This window comes from Solea senegalensis, linkage group LG6, assembly GCF_019176455.1.
Source record: "Solea senegalensis isolate Sse05_10M linkage group LG6, IFAPA_SoseM_1, whole genome shotgun sequence".
In the NCBI taxonomy this organism is placed as follows: domain Eukaryota; kingdom Metazoa; phylum Chordata; class Actinopteri; order Pleuronectiformes; family Soleidae; genus Solea; species Solea senegalensis.
Genome location: NC_058026.1, coordinates 18,744,508 through 18,758,828, shown reverse-complemented (window position 1 = coordinate 18,758,828; position 14,321 = coordinate 18,744,508). Strand labels below are relative to the sequence as shown.

Sequence of the window (14,321 nt, the reverse complement as noted above, 5' to 3'; positions counted from 1 at the left end):
GTGTACTGACACAGAAATGTGTCAAATCTGAATTCATTGGAACTTAGTGCGTCATCCTTTAATCCCTTTGAATGCAACAATTTTGCCCGACTTTTGTTCCAACTGCAGTTTTGTAGGTTTACTACATCCTGTGTTCTTCACTGTGAGGACATGCCTTTAGATTACTTTAATCTCAATTATGACTCCAGATTATAGAGCAGTGTTTCCTAAACTTCCGATATTTTCAAAGATGACAAACTGTCGTGACACAAGCAAATTTGTGCACAATGCAGCGACTAATTGAATCAGATGTTGAGCGAATAATTACAACTTCACTTTATTCATGTTATTTAAAACATTTAGACACCTAAATTTTAAATAAAAGGTTGGAAACATTCTGTAAATTTGTTTAGGGACCTCCCTAAAGAAAATGTCTAATGACGCATCAGTGGGTCCCGACCCAGTGTTTGGGAACCACCGTTATAGAGTGCTTTGTGTTGATATTATCTCAATCAATCGATTTGTTGTTTCTGTCCATAAAATGCAGAATATGGTGGGAAAGGTCGATCAGTGCTAAAATTATATGTATAAAATTATCAAAATACTTGATTAATAGTTTAGTAGTAATAAAATAATAATAATAATGTTGGCCCTATACTATACATCAACAATATAGCATATGTTGAAATGAAAAAGGGGTCTGTGTCAGGGTTGATTTAATTTAACATGAAGGTATTTACTTGAGCGACATTAATCTTTGATGATGAAATAGTAGAAAATCTGGTAGTATTTCCTTTCTCTGGTAGGCTTCTTTCAGGTTTGTGGTTCTGTGTTATAAAGCACTTTGAGTCAAATTATTTGTTATGAATAGTTTAATAATTTTGTCAGTCAAAAGTGTGTTTTTGAACCCCTGACATTGCTGTGATTCTGGAGCTGTTGTGAAAAAGGCTCCTGTCCCTTTAAATGTCCTGGCAGTAATTCCTTCATCATGCATATGGCCATGAAAAAGAAATAAAGCTTGAAGTCAGTCACACAAACACAGGCAGAGGAAAGAAGAAGAAGAAAAAAACAACACTTCCCAGGATTTTGAATTACAAAGCAGCAGCTCTCTGTGTTTTCCAGGAGATAGAGAGAGAGAGAGTTCTCTTCTCTGTCTTTGTCACTCTTCTCTCCATTGGTCTCATCATTTGCTTTTTCCACCAACTAAGAATGCTGTTGCACGTCTTCTGTGTGGTTTGGTCTTCATCTGTCATTCTTCTGCAACACAGGTAGGACACATAAGATTTATATCATTTTTATTTCATTCTGCAAAATTGCAGGTTTTTCTTTTCCTTCCCAATATTAATGTTTAAACTGCATGTTTATTGATTACAACGTGACATAATTATGGACGTGAGCTGTGTGCTTTTCTGACCTAGAGTCATGTCAACACTGACTGTGATAACACAATCAGACAAATTATGCATTCTTATGTATATATATATATGTATATATATATATATATATATACATATATATACATATATACATATATATATACATATATACATATATATATATGTACATAATTAAGAGACAACAACCACTGTGAAATGAAAACTTTCATGCATGTTAGATGCAGGATTAACACACACAGTGAGTCTTTTCACTCAACATTTGACAAATACAAAAATGGATTATATGCAATAAAATAAGCTAAACATTTTAACCAAAACTGTACAAATACAAAATAAAACTGGTCATAAAATAAGATTTATAAAGTCAGTGCCATTCACAGGCATTTTAGGAGTCGGAAAAAAAGGGCACCACCTCATAATTATTAACAGAGAAATAATATACAATATTATTACAAATCACTTATTTTTTTTATTTATTTCATTACATATACGTTTAATAGGCTTATTCGACACAATTACTGCATAGAAAATGTACTCACGTTTTTAATACACATTTATTATCCTCTGTTTTTATGTGCACGTGTAAATGTATATAGTGCTTGTTTAATGAGAGACACCAAAATGTTGACAAGTTAAATGCAGTCTTTGGACAATTATTACACAATTTAATGCTGTGGGCAATGTAAAAAAAAAAAAAAGTGCATTAGAAAATGCAGGTCATTTTAAAAACTCTTTCAAACAAATTGTTAAATATTAAACACCTGCAGCACAAACGTGTTTCCACACGATAAGAAGAGACGAGAGGTAATGATGGTGAAGTCAGCGAACACGTGGAGTTAGATGTGCTGTCACGTGCAGGTCTGTGCTCTGTAAGGAGATGAAGTTCCCCGGCAGAGCAGCCAAACCTCCCTCTCCATCTGACTTCCTGGACAAGCTGATGGGACGCACATCTGGCTACGACGCCCGCATCAGACCAAACTTCAAAGGTAACAGAGAGTGTGTGTGTGTGTGTGTGTGTGTGTGTGTGTGTGTGTGTGTGTGTGTGTGTGTGTAGTTGGAGGAGCTTCTCCTCCATCAGAACAGGTGTGGTGAAGTATACGCTGCTCAGTCTGCAGAAGAAGCTGAGCTGAGACTTTCCCCTGGAAAAGTCGCTAGAGTTCCTGTGGAGGCAAACGCACCTCGAGGCAGAACAAATCCTTCACAGATGAGTCAGAACAGTGAGTGATTTCCCACAGGAGCTTTTGTTTAGTCATGTGCTGCTGCTGCTGCTTTTATACTGACCTACAGCCTCAGGTTCAGGATGTTTGTACACGGACTTCTCTTTCAGATCTGCAGCTTCTCGTCTTTATTGACCCACAGGCCAGTTTAACTGCGATCCGCAGCCAGCACATTTTCTCTGACATAGCGCCGCCCCCGCCCCCAAACCATCCCTGCCCCCCTGCCCCCATCCCCAGCCTCTGGGGTCACATGTCATACATATTTCATACTTGCTCCACATCTGTGTCAGTGCATGTCGGGTAAGTCCCGGCTGATTATCTATAAATAAACTAATTTAACTAAAGGAGAATCAATAAATGATTGCCTGTAAGAAAATGAGCCACTGAAATATTTAAAGGTTCACTTGTCTATGACGACGAGGGCCACGCTGATGGAAGCATGACAACACAAGTTCATCGAAGTCCATTTATCAGCATGAAGGAAGCAGATAGCCGAGGTTATTTTGCACTTAGCGATGTTTCATATTCGAGCAAAATGACTCATTTCCCTAACCCTAACCCTGCCATCTGACATAAAAATGTTTGAGTGAAGCCTCAAGAAATCTCTTATAATGGACAACCCTATTAAAAATGATAGCGCTGTCAAGACTCAGTGGATTTTGAAGGAAATTCAGTATACGTATGACGCGATATCATCAGTTTCAGCCGGATCTGATCCAGAATACGTCCTCAATTCAAATGTAACATGGTTCAGTCACGTTGAACAAGTTCAAATGTGTATATCTCAGCAACATCTGAACAGATTAGGATGAATTGTCATGTGTATGTACGATGGCAGTAGCTATAAGCATGTAAAGGTCTAAACAGAACCAGAAGGTCTTCCTGATCCATTGGATCAAAATGTAGAGAGAATGCAGGTGACAACATTATGCCTTGCCACTCTCTAAGTGATCTTCCATTCTCATAATCATCAATGAGAATTGTATTGTCGTATAAAAACATTTTTTTTATATATAAAATTGATGATTTCCTCATAAAGGAATCTCCCAAACCTCAAAATGAGCAATTTATTCAGTTTACTGTCATAAAAATCCCCCAGATCACATTCATATGTCTCCATCTTGTCCTCTCCCTTGTGTCCTCCTCTGTTAAACCAACTGTCCTCATGTCCTCCTCCACAACATTCATGAACCTTCTCTGTGGTCTTCCTCTTTTCCTCCTGCCCGGCAGCTCCATCGTCAACATCCTTTGTCCAAAATGATCACTGTCCCTCCTCTGCACGTGACCAAACCCTCTCAACCATGACTCTCTTATTTTATCTCCAAACCGTTCAACCTGAGTTGTCCCTCTAATGCAGTGTTTCTTAAACTTGTGCAGTCCAAGGACCACTAACCCTTAAAAAAACACTCCTGGTCCTGGACCCCTAACTCAAAATAGCCCCAAAGCGGTTGCGGTCAGCGGTGTCACAAACTGGTCCACTGCACTGCTCAAGTCAGACAATCTGCTCAAGAGCAGACTTTGAGAAAGGCTGCCCTAATATGTTAATCTCTGGTCACTTTCAACGGAAATCTCAGCATCTTCAGCTCTGACACCTCCAGCTCCGTCTTTGAGACAGTGCCAGTGTCTCCGAGCTACATCATGGCAGGTCTCACTATCGGCCGTGTTTCAGACGATGACGTCAGGTGTGAGGATGACGTGACTCTGATTTGTGATGATACTCTGCTTCTGTCAGGTCCTCCTGTCAATGTCACCTGCAACATCTTCATCAACAGCTTTGGATCCATCACGGAAACAACAATGGTGAGAATTATTATTATTATTATTTATTTTTTTTTTAAACTCATTTTCTTAAAGCTAAATTACAATGATATGGTGTCCCATCTGTCTTCATAGTGGGACACGAGCAAGGCATGAGTTTACGATAGAATAGTATAGTAAATTTGCTGCTTTTTCTCACTGTCATGTGTCCTTTCCTACCTGGAAACTCAAGTAAATCGCTCACCTCCTTGTACCAAAGTCCATAGAGAAAATCATTTGACATCACAACACACAGGTTGTGACTATGGTGTTTGAAATCCTGTGTTTGGATTTACCTGAGTGACACAAACTTGTGAGGCCAAATGAGGCAGCAGTAGATTATTTCCTTTATGGACTTTGGTGCTGGAGAATGAGCAGTTTACAAACATTTTTTAATGTAGCTTTTATTCTATTCTTAAAAGAGCATAGATTTGATTAGGTGACACTTTTTCCACCTGTCTAATAAAAAGAAAAGCAGATAAAGCAGATTCTTAGTAAAGAGTAGACAGCCCAGCAGGGGGTGTACACAGCTCAGTCAGCGCTGATGTCAGTGCCTCACACAATCACACTTCACAAACCTGAACTATCACTTTAAGAAACAAACTAATCTAATAATACTTCAGGAAATGTGTATAAATGTGTTCCACTCAGTGAATTTCAAAAACACTTAAATATTAAACCATCTCGTAAGATCATCACATGGTGTCCACTATGATTTTCTCATCTCTCTGTCAAATTGGGAGCTATTCTTTATGAATGAAGTTTAACTGAATTAATTAAGGTTTAGCTCATGTTGGCTCGTGCATTTTTGAAAGCTATCCATTCAGTTTTAATTCATTCGCTGTCATTCATTTGTTTTTGTCTGTATTTGTCAGCGTTCATGTGACTCCCACCTGCTTCTGTGTGAGTCACACTGACTGAGACACACGAGTCTGCGTGTGCTCACATAGACCGTGGTTATTAGTTTGTTTCTGATGTGCCTATGTGTCCACCTCACAATCGTTAATAAAATATCATAGTTCTGTTTTTCATTTTAAGTGTGGTCGTATGATGTACTGACACATAGTCAGACAGACAGACAGACAGACAAACAGCAGCTGCTGGTCAACTGTTGAACCTGCAACAGCAAGTTCAATGTGTTCTAATGTGTTTGGTGCTTGAAATGCTTTATTTCAGTGACACAAACTTACCCAATGAGGCAGCATGAGACAGCAGCTCCTGTGTCCCCATCGCTAAAAAGTAAAGCTTTTCTCTATGGAATTTGGTGTGCGAGAGTAAATATTTTACATACTTCAGTTTCCAGTTTCCTAAAAGTGAGAGAACGTGTCAAACATACTCTCACAATAGCTGCAGGAGATTTTATTATCTGTATGACTTAACTCTGTACCACAGGACTATCGCCTCAACATATTTCTGAGACAACAGTGGAATGACCCTCGACTGGCCTATAAGGAGTATCCAGATGACTCTCTGGACCTGGACCCCTCCATGCTGGACTCCATCTGGAAACCCGACCTGTTCTTTGCAAATGAAAAGGGAGCAAACTTCCACGAGGTCACGACGGACAACAAACTGCTTCGCATATTCCAGAATGGAAATGTCCTCTACAGCATCAGGTGATCGTCCATGTAAATTAGGAATCTGGCTTAATTATGCACGTCGCTCATCAGTCGTGACTCATCTGTGGTTTGTTAAGTTACCAAGTGAATATAAGCCTCTAAGTCTCTGAACATGTGGTCCAACAGTGTGTTCGCTTCACTGCAGTGTAGTTCAGTCGTAATCTAAACGGTAACTGCAGGCTCTGGTCAGTAATGTTGCACGACACAGTGCATTGTAGCATGACGGTAAGGAGTTGAAGAGGAAACAGTATTACTCTATTAAACATAAACCCTGGCTGAACCCTTAACCTTAGATGACTAACAAAATAACAAGGCATGAGGTTCAAATCTGTTGAAAATGGCCTCACACCATCTCCTATAGTGCTCATCGACACAATGCTTGTAGGAGGAAAGAAAAGACGCATATCTGAAATGGATAGTTCAGGTTTATTGACGTGTGGTTCCCTGAGAAGACACCATTGTGCCAGACTCTCACATGACTGCCAGCAGGGACACAAGGAAGTACGAAGTGGACAAGAACTCCCACACCAAAGTCTGCTGCTGCCTCGTTTGGTACGTTTGTGCCATTTAGGTTAATACGAATGTAGGATTTCAAATACTGGAGTCATAAAATATAAAATAACATTTACACTAAGGGAGGCAACATTGGATCAACAACTCCCGTGTACCGTGATGTAAAACCTATGGTGTCTCAATGGACTTTTATGTGGGCAGCAAATAGTTGACAAAGCGACACAAACTTCATGTTTCGGGACTCTGATGAGGAGACAAAGTGGCAAACATATTTTTCAGATATTGTTTTCTTGAGTATGTGCTATCTGACATATTTTCAGTGAGAGCAAGAGTCCATGTCTGATTCTCACTCTTCAATCTTCATCAATCAGCAATGGCTATGAGTTAGTACCTCATACAACCATACTTAATGTTTGAGAAAGTTGTTTGATGGGACCTTTAACGTGGAAGACACGTGAGCAGGGAATAAAATGGTGCAGTGGGATTTCAGGGTTGGTCCCTCATCTACTCACGTTTGTCCTGTTGTGGATTACAGTGTGGCCGCATCATCTTTCAATGTTCCACACATTCCAGTGCCATCATGGAGTTGCTGTCTCTGTTTTTCCAGGCTGACGCTCACGCTCTCCTGTCCCATGGATCTGAAAAACTTCCCCATGGACAGTCAGACATGTATCATGCAGCTGGAAAGCTGTGAGTTCATCTGATATTAAAGAGATAGTGCGGGTTTTTTGACACATTGTAAGCGCTGAGCTGAACCACGGACACTTACAGCAGCACTAGATTAAGGCTATGATATTTCAAGAATATGCTCAGCACGTTTTCTTACTGTCAGACAGCGTTTTCCAACTGTAAGCTGAAGTTTGTGTCATTAGCCACTCACTGCACCCAACACCAGAGACCCAAGATAACACAAGTGGATCATCAACTCCTTTGTGCTGTGATGTAAAATCAGTTTTCTCTGTGGACTAAGGTGAGGGGCGTCATTAGTTTACAACCTGACACAAACTTTAATTTCGGGACAGAAAAGGCTGCGAGATAAAGCAGCAAACATGTGAGATCATAGATGATATCACAGACTTCAGAGATATGAGAAATGTAAAATGTGAGAAACAACGTCCAAATCTCAAGCTGGTTCTTGTTAACATCAGCAAGCTCAGTCAATGTGTCATTACCATTGATTTTTGTCATTGATGATTATGTATCATAGGCCTTATTACGTATCGTGTGCCTCTCCTCTAGTTGGATACACCATGAACGATCTTATTTTTGAATGGTTGGACGTGGGAGCGGTGCAAGTGGCTGATGATCTGACTCTTCCTCAGTTTGTGCTGAAAGAGGAAAAAGGCCTTGGCTACTGCACCAAACACTACAACACAGGTACACATGACAGCTGACGACCTGCCACCCAGCATCCTCCACAGACGATAACACAGTCGGGTTGCATCTCTCTCTGTTTAGGTAAATTCACATGCATTGAGGTCAAATTCTACCTGGAACGTCAAATGGGCTACTATCTGATCCAGATGTACATACCGAGCCTGCTCACTGTCATCCTGTCCTGGGTGTCGTTCTGGATCAACATGGACGCAGCTCCGGCCAGAGTGGGATTGGGCATCACTACCGTGCTCACCATGACAACACAGAGCTCTGGATCCAGGGCATCACTGCCAAAGGTCAGGGCAGTTTACAACTTCATTATTGTTTATTGTACACAGAGGGAAAAATGGGCAGCCCGTGGATGAGCAGAGGGGAACTGGGCTTGTAACCAAAGGGTTGCCAGTTCGGGATCCAAGGACTAGGGGGCCATATCGAGTGTACTCCTAATGCTGGTCCCAAGCCCAGATAAATGACAGGGTTGTGTCAGGAAGGGTATACGAAGTAAAAGTCTCTGCCCTGATTGTCTCATATGTATAATATTTATTTAGTTTAGTTTAGTGTTATCAGGAGCAGAAGTGTTGATAATCCCATGAAGTCTTTTCCCACACTCAAGTCAGGTGTTGTTTTCTGAGGGAACCAGTTATCAGGTGTGAGTGTTGTTCCAATTCATTCAACTCCAAATGTCATTAAATGAGAAAATAATTGACAGATGAATCAAACATAATTATGAGTTACATCACTAATAACCAACAGTGTGAGCATTTGCTGTGTATGTTCTATGTTTTTTCCTCTCACCTTTTTATCTTTTTAAATTATTTTTTTTATTTTTTTTTTCATTTTGAGACAACAATGTTGTTTTAAAATGTTGTTTATAAAAACATAAGATTGCAGTGGATCCCTAACTGATTTTTGCCTAATTGGGTTAATTTGAAGTTAAACTTTACCATACAATTCAAAGTCTTCACTACAATTACTTAAACATCAGTGAAAAACAGATTATTCTTGTTTCTTTTAATGTCTTTTAATTGTTATACACGGATGAGGTTAATGAATATGAATGTGAACTGTCTGTGACTGGATTATTTGTGCCTTTACAGGTGTCCTACGTGAAAGCCATAGACATCTGGATGGCAGTTTGCCTTCTGTTCGTGTTTGCTGCACTACTGGAATATGCCGCCGTTAATTTTGTTTCACGCCAGCACAAGGAGTTCTTCAGGCTGAGAAAAAAGCTCAAAGAGCGACAGCGACAGAGAACTGTGAGTGCAAACCCACCCACGCTGGCCTTCGGGCAGCTGTCACCTGCTATTCCCTGCACCCAGCTCCACCTCTCAGCTGCATGTCGTTCTCTAGCCGGGAACAGCAGACAGCCCTGACCTGTGATTAATTCTGTGCACGGAATATTCTCTTAATCATATCTCGCTGCCTCACATTGGACTTTATTAGAGAAAGAAGAATATGAGGGACAAAACAGGTACAACCACCTTTAAACCTCTGAAGGAGCATCTTCTGATATTTATACTACACTACAACACAAAACCCATCTGCTTACATTTTTTTTAAAAACTTCCTCACTTGCTGGGGTGTGTAGACTTTGCGAGAAACAATTGCGCGTTAAAGCTGATGTACGTAACTTTTAAATAGTGGCGGCTCGTCAACAGGGGGCGCCACCCCCCCCCCATCAACAATGCAGACAAAAGAAGGCAAGTTCTGTTAAACATAAACAATTTAGAATATGAACTTGAAACGATTACTCACACAGTGTATGGTGTGTACCTGGTTGTGCACACTGTTGTATTTAGTCAATTACCTTCTGTGTAAATATATAAGTTTCTAACACAGTGACTAGTTTGCCGTTTTTTTAATTTCTTTTATTCATAAACAGCTTTGCAGCTGCAGATCAAAGTCTGTAGGATCGTAATAACTACACCACATAACTTGTAGAAAGACTTTCACGACATACTGACGTTTAGTATGATTAATCTGTTCTTGTTTTTTTGAGATACTGGGTAAAATACCAAACTGAAACAAACTTGAGTCTTAATTTAAGCACAATTTAAGTGCAATTTATTTTCACCCATCGGGAAATAATGTAGTCTGTATTCAGATCACAAGCTGTAATGTAAAGCACATTCCTCCACAAGCGCGACTCGCCTCGTTATTTTGCTTTTCCATTACTGATAGTACCTGGTACCTGGGACGTCCTGGAAGAGGCATGAGCAAAAGTCCGACACAAGAATCAAAGCAAACAATGCCGAACTGTGATCAATTAAAAAGACTTAAAAATCCTGAACATGTGCGTTAATCTCCAACATTTAGCACGGAAATGTTTTCTCAATCTCAATATTTAACAGAGGAGTCTGGTGTATTTAGCGACAGCACTGATGAAAGCCTGCGATCGTGAGCCGCTGTTCAGTAACATTGCTGACAATGGCCACATTTGGTGCATGTTTTTTTCCCCTATTGTTTTGGCATATTACATATTACAATTACACCCCAAAAAACAGTACAATTCTAAATCTGGCCTTTTGTACTGACTCATATAAGAATATATAATACAATTGTGACCATATTAAAGGTGTCACAAGTAGTATATTCACTGTCTGCTAATAAACCCTGGACCTTTAACTACATGTTCTATTTCTTTTTCTTCCCCCATCAGCAGGGAAATGGTGACAGTAAGAGTAAAGGAAACAACACATCAGGCAACAGTGCTCCTCATGGGAGCGTCAGCCAGCAGTGCAGTGTTTGCTCCCGGGTTAGTACTGTTGTCTTGTCAATTTTCTTTTTAAAGCCAATCACTCTCTATAAAAAGGAGAGACGATTCTCATGCGAGCCAATGATGATGACACTGTGTTGTCTTTTTCCTCCAGGAGGACGAGCTGGCACAGCAGGGTTTACTCTTCCAGAGTTATGGACTCGCACTGTCAGCAGGAAACGTACCAGAGATGGACGCGACACCAGTGTTTGCTGATTTACCTCCTGGTTTGGGTTTCTACGACATACGAAGGCGCTTTGTGGATCGGGCAAAACGGATCGACACCATCTCACGCGCAGTTTTCCCCATGAGTTTCCTCATGTTTAATGTTCTGTACTGGCTCACCTACAAAGTTCTCTGGCATGAGGACCTTCAAGCTGCACTGTGACAACACAACAACCGAGGACCGTAAAGCCACAGGAGACTTTTACTTCTGCTGCTTTCACTGAAACATTTACAGGCTGAGAGGCCTCAGCTGAGGCAGATGTGTTGTGACTGCATGTCCAGTATCACGGGGAAATCCGGCGACATGGACGAGTCTTCCAGGTTATTTAAATTTTAATACTCCCAAAGAAATGCACTTCTGATGCATTATACATCTTATTCCATTGTCCAGGCAGCATAAATATCTTTTATAGACATAGACAAAAGCATCAATTACACTCATGTCTGTTGTGTTTGTCATGCAAACTATGCTGTATGGGAAACACAGCATCGACAAAAAATACATTAAAGGGATATTTCAGAGTTTTTTCTTTTTTCCTCAGTGGTTGAATGAGGTAGTGACTTACAGTGTGTTGCTCTCAGCATTTACCTAAGTCTTCTCACTTTCCCACACCAAAGCCCATAGAGAATCACTTTTAACTTTTAAAGACACAGTAGGTGCTGGTCGATAGCTTCACTCTCCAGGCAGAAAAGCCTGTCTAACAGTGTGATCAAGTAGTGAACATATGCTGAAAATATAATAAGCTTAAGCAAACGTAGCTCTTATTCGGTGAACCTTTTTTCTCTCTCGGCTCCCTGCTGTAAGCCCAAGCACACACATACTCACACATGCTAGAATAAGCATGTCTTATACTGGGGTGTGTATAAAAAATTAAACAACACTTGAAGAAACCTGAACTACCCTTTTAATTCATATGTTTCATTTCTCTGAAAAACTGCTACTGCAGAATAAAAACAGTTTTAATAGACAGGAGTTATATGATATAATAATTGGACTACACTGTAAAGCCTCAATAACCTCTGTGACAATACTGGGATAAAATGTCACTCTATCTTCAAGTTCAAATATGGTGCTATTTTTTTATTTTATCCACCTCAGTTCAAATAATAATTTGACAGGATTTCAGTAATGAAACACCTAAACGTATAAGTTAATTTGCAGACTAATTGTCTTTCTCTGAGGCCAAAGGCATCTTCCAAGCACTTAAATGTATTTGTTTTTCTCTAATACTTTTCTTAGTCACAGTTATTTTTAGGTCTCACTCTATTTTTAGCTGGCAAATGTGCAAAATCTGAAATAACTGTCTCTCTTGCTGCTATGACTCAAGTTCAGCATCTTGTATTTTATTTTTGGTATACACAACATATTGGTGGATTAGCATTTCTGTGTGCACATGATTATGCGTACGAGTCCATCTCCTCTAGAGACCTAGATTTGTTTTAAAAATAAATCTCGGCATAAAATGAAGCTGTCATATTAATATTTAATGTAAATGGTAGCTGTCATATGCACATACAGTAAGAAGCGCAGGGCAACAAGACATTGTACAATGCACTCCAAGTCTTTCATCAAAATAATGTTTGATTTCTAAATATAAATCAATGAAATGACCCCGCATGATAAAATACAACATTTAACATTTGTTCCGATACATTAATGCTTATTTTCCCAAATCACAAAACTGGAATGGGTCAGACAGAACTTAGCCCTCACCAGAGACAGAAGCTCAAGAACTTCATCCAGGTTCATGACTTTCGTCTTTTGCCACAAGAGGGAGCTGCTGCACCCTGCACCACAGTATGTCACACTTGCCTATGTATAGTTGACATTATGGAGTGCAGTATATTTTTTCTCAGTCTGGGGAAAGGGTCGCTCGCTACTTGTTACATGTACAACTATGAAATGTTCCATCATTGCTGTCCCCTCCCTCTGGAACTCACTCCCAAACACATCTGTGACTGCACTGACCTCACAACCTCTTCAGAACTGCCTTCTATTCATGACAGCTCCTGGGCATTTTAACTAACTAAATTTAATTTTTAATTGAGTTTTTCAATCATGTAATGTATTGCCTATGCTTGTTTATTACCTTATCATGTATAAAAATATTATTATATTATTGCCTATTCACACCAGATTTAAAAGTACATCTAATTAAAGAAAACTGCAAATGTCAGCCAACACTATTACTATCGCACACAATGTTGTTTAACACATAGGACCAAGTGTTTATATAGAGCTACCGATAGGAGGAACATGGGCCACAAAGCTGTTTACGCTGAGGAGAATTAAGTGTTTTTTTGTTTTTTTTTTTAACCTATGCGGTGTTTTGAGTATTTGGTGGTTAGGGTTAGGAGTGTGTGTGACATTTATTGTTTTTATACATATCAGACCTGCATTCTTAGGTTGAACGCGGCTGGTAGTCGGCAGTAAAGTAAATTGGCGCACCAGGTATTTTAGCATTAAATGATGTCATGCCACTGTTTATTTGACAGTAATTAAAAAAATCATAATTAAAGTGTTTTAACTTTCTTATTTCATGCAGAACATCAGTGGCCCATTAGCTGCTCTTGTCAAAGGACTGTTTTGTTTGTTTGTTTTCCTTCGTCTAGTCCATCCTAAGGCTAGACAGGACAGTGGCACTGTTAATATTATAGTTAATATTTAGAGGGAGGTAAAGTATATGGATGTTCACACATTTCAGTGTCCCTTCGGGTTTTTAAACGTAAACAACGTGAGGGAGAGTCACTTAGATTATTCCCATGTCCTGATGTCCCTCAGGAAACGGATTGTAGAAACAGATGAACAAGCTAAACTTAAATCTCAAAGAGACTTGCGTGACCCATTATGTGAGGGTGTCAGGGATCAGAGCTTGAGCGTAAGATTAAGAGATAAAGTTTGCTTAAACCCTCAGTGGACAATTTGCGTCCGTGGTTTGTCTAGGTACGCACTGCTTGTGAGTCACTTGACAGGTATTCAAGTTATTCTGAGCTGAAGGACCTCATTGAAGCTCAGAGGAGGCTAGTAGACAAAGCATGACATTGAAAGCAGCAAAAACATCTGCTAGTGAGCAAAGTCACATAATTCTGGAGCTACATTTTGATCCAGAGCAAGGGCCTTCAGTTATATCTGCACTGGTGAGTGAAAGGTTCCATGTTTGCTGGATACTGGGTCCATGGTTACAGCTATCACTGAGAGTTTTGAACAAATATTTATCAGATGATTAGCAGTGGCTGAGAATTAGGGAAGGAAGCGGTCTAGAACTACTATATAAACTGGACATCACTATTCTGGCAAAATGTGTTCTGCTTGGGGGTGTCCTGGTCATGAAGGATCCAGCAGATCCTCAAATGCGAGGAGAAAAACCAGGGTTACTGGGAATGATTGTCATAAAAGGTTTCTACTATGCCTTGTTTGTGCAATAAAGCCCCAGACTGTTTG

The 14,321-nt window shown here is 39.9% G+C and overlaps 1 protein-coding gene across 1 annotated transcript; it reads left to right on the top strand.

Moving 5' to 3' along the window:
• The first annotated feature begins 1,047 nt into the window (after positions 1–1,047).
• LOC122770612 (glycine receptor subunit alpha-4-like) lies at positions 1,048–11,402 on the top strand. The gene is made up of 10 exons (XM_044027568.1): positions 1,048–1,247; positions 2,235–2,362; positions 4,326–4,393; positions 5,783–6,006; positions 7,130–7,212; positions 7,762–7,899; positions 7,981–8,195; positions 8,997–9,155; positions 10,559–10,654; positions 10,770–11,402. Exons 1-10 carry the CDS (start codon positions 1,189–1,191, stop codon positions 11,040–11,042), a joined length of 1,443 nt encoding a protein of 480 aa, XP_043883503.1. The 5' UTR covers positions 1,048–1,188; the 3' UTR covers positions 11,043–11,402.
• The last annotated feature ends 2,919 nt before the right edge of the window (positions 11,403–14,321 follow it).

Excerpts from the sequence above, each read along its gene's own strand:
- LOC122770612 (XM_044027568.1), top strand. The coding sequence starts at position 1,189 with ATGCTGTTGCACGTCTTCTGTGTGGTTTGGTCTTCATCTGTCATTCTT. Across the intron at positions 1,248-2,234 it reads GTCATTCTTCTGCAACACAG|GTCTGTGCTCTGTAAGGAGA; the intron begins GTAGGACACATA and ends TGTCACGTGCAG. Across the intron at positions 2,363-4,325 it reads CATCAGACCAAACTTCAAAG|GTCCTCCTGTCAATGTCACC; the intron begins GTAACAGAGAGT and ends TGCTTCTGTCAG.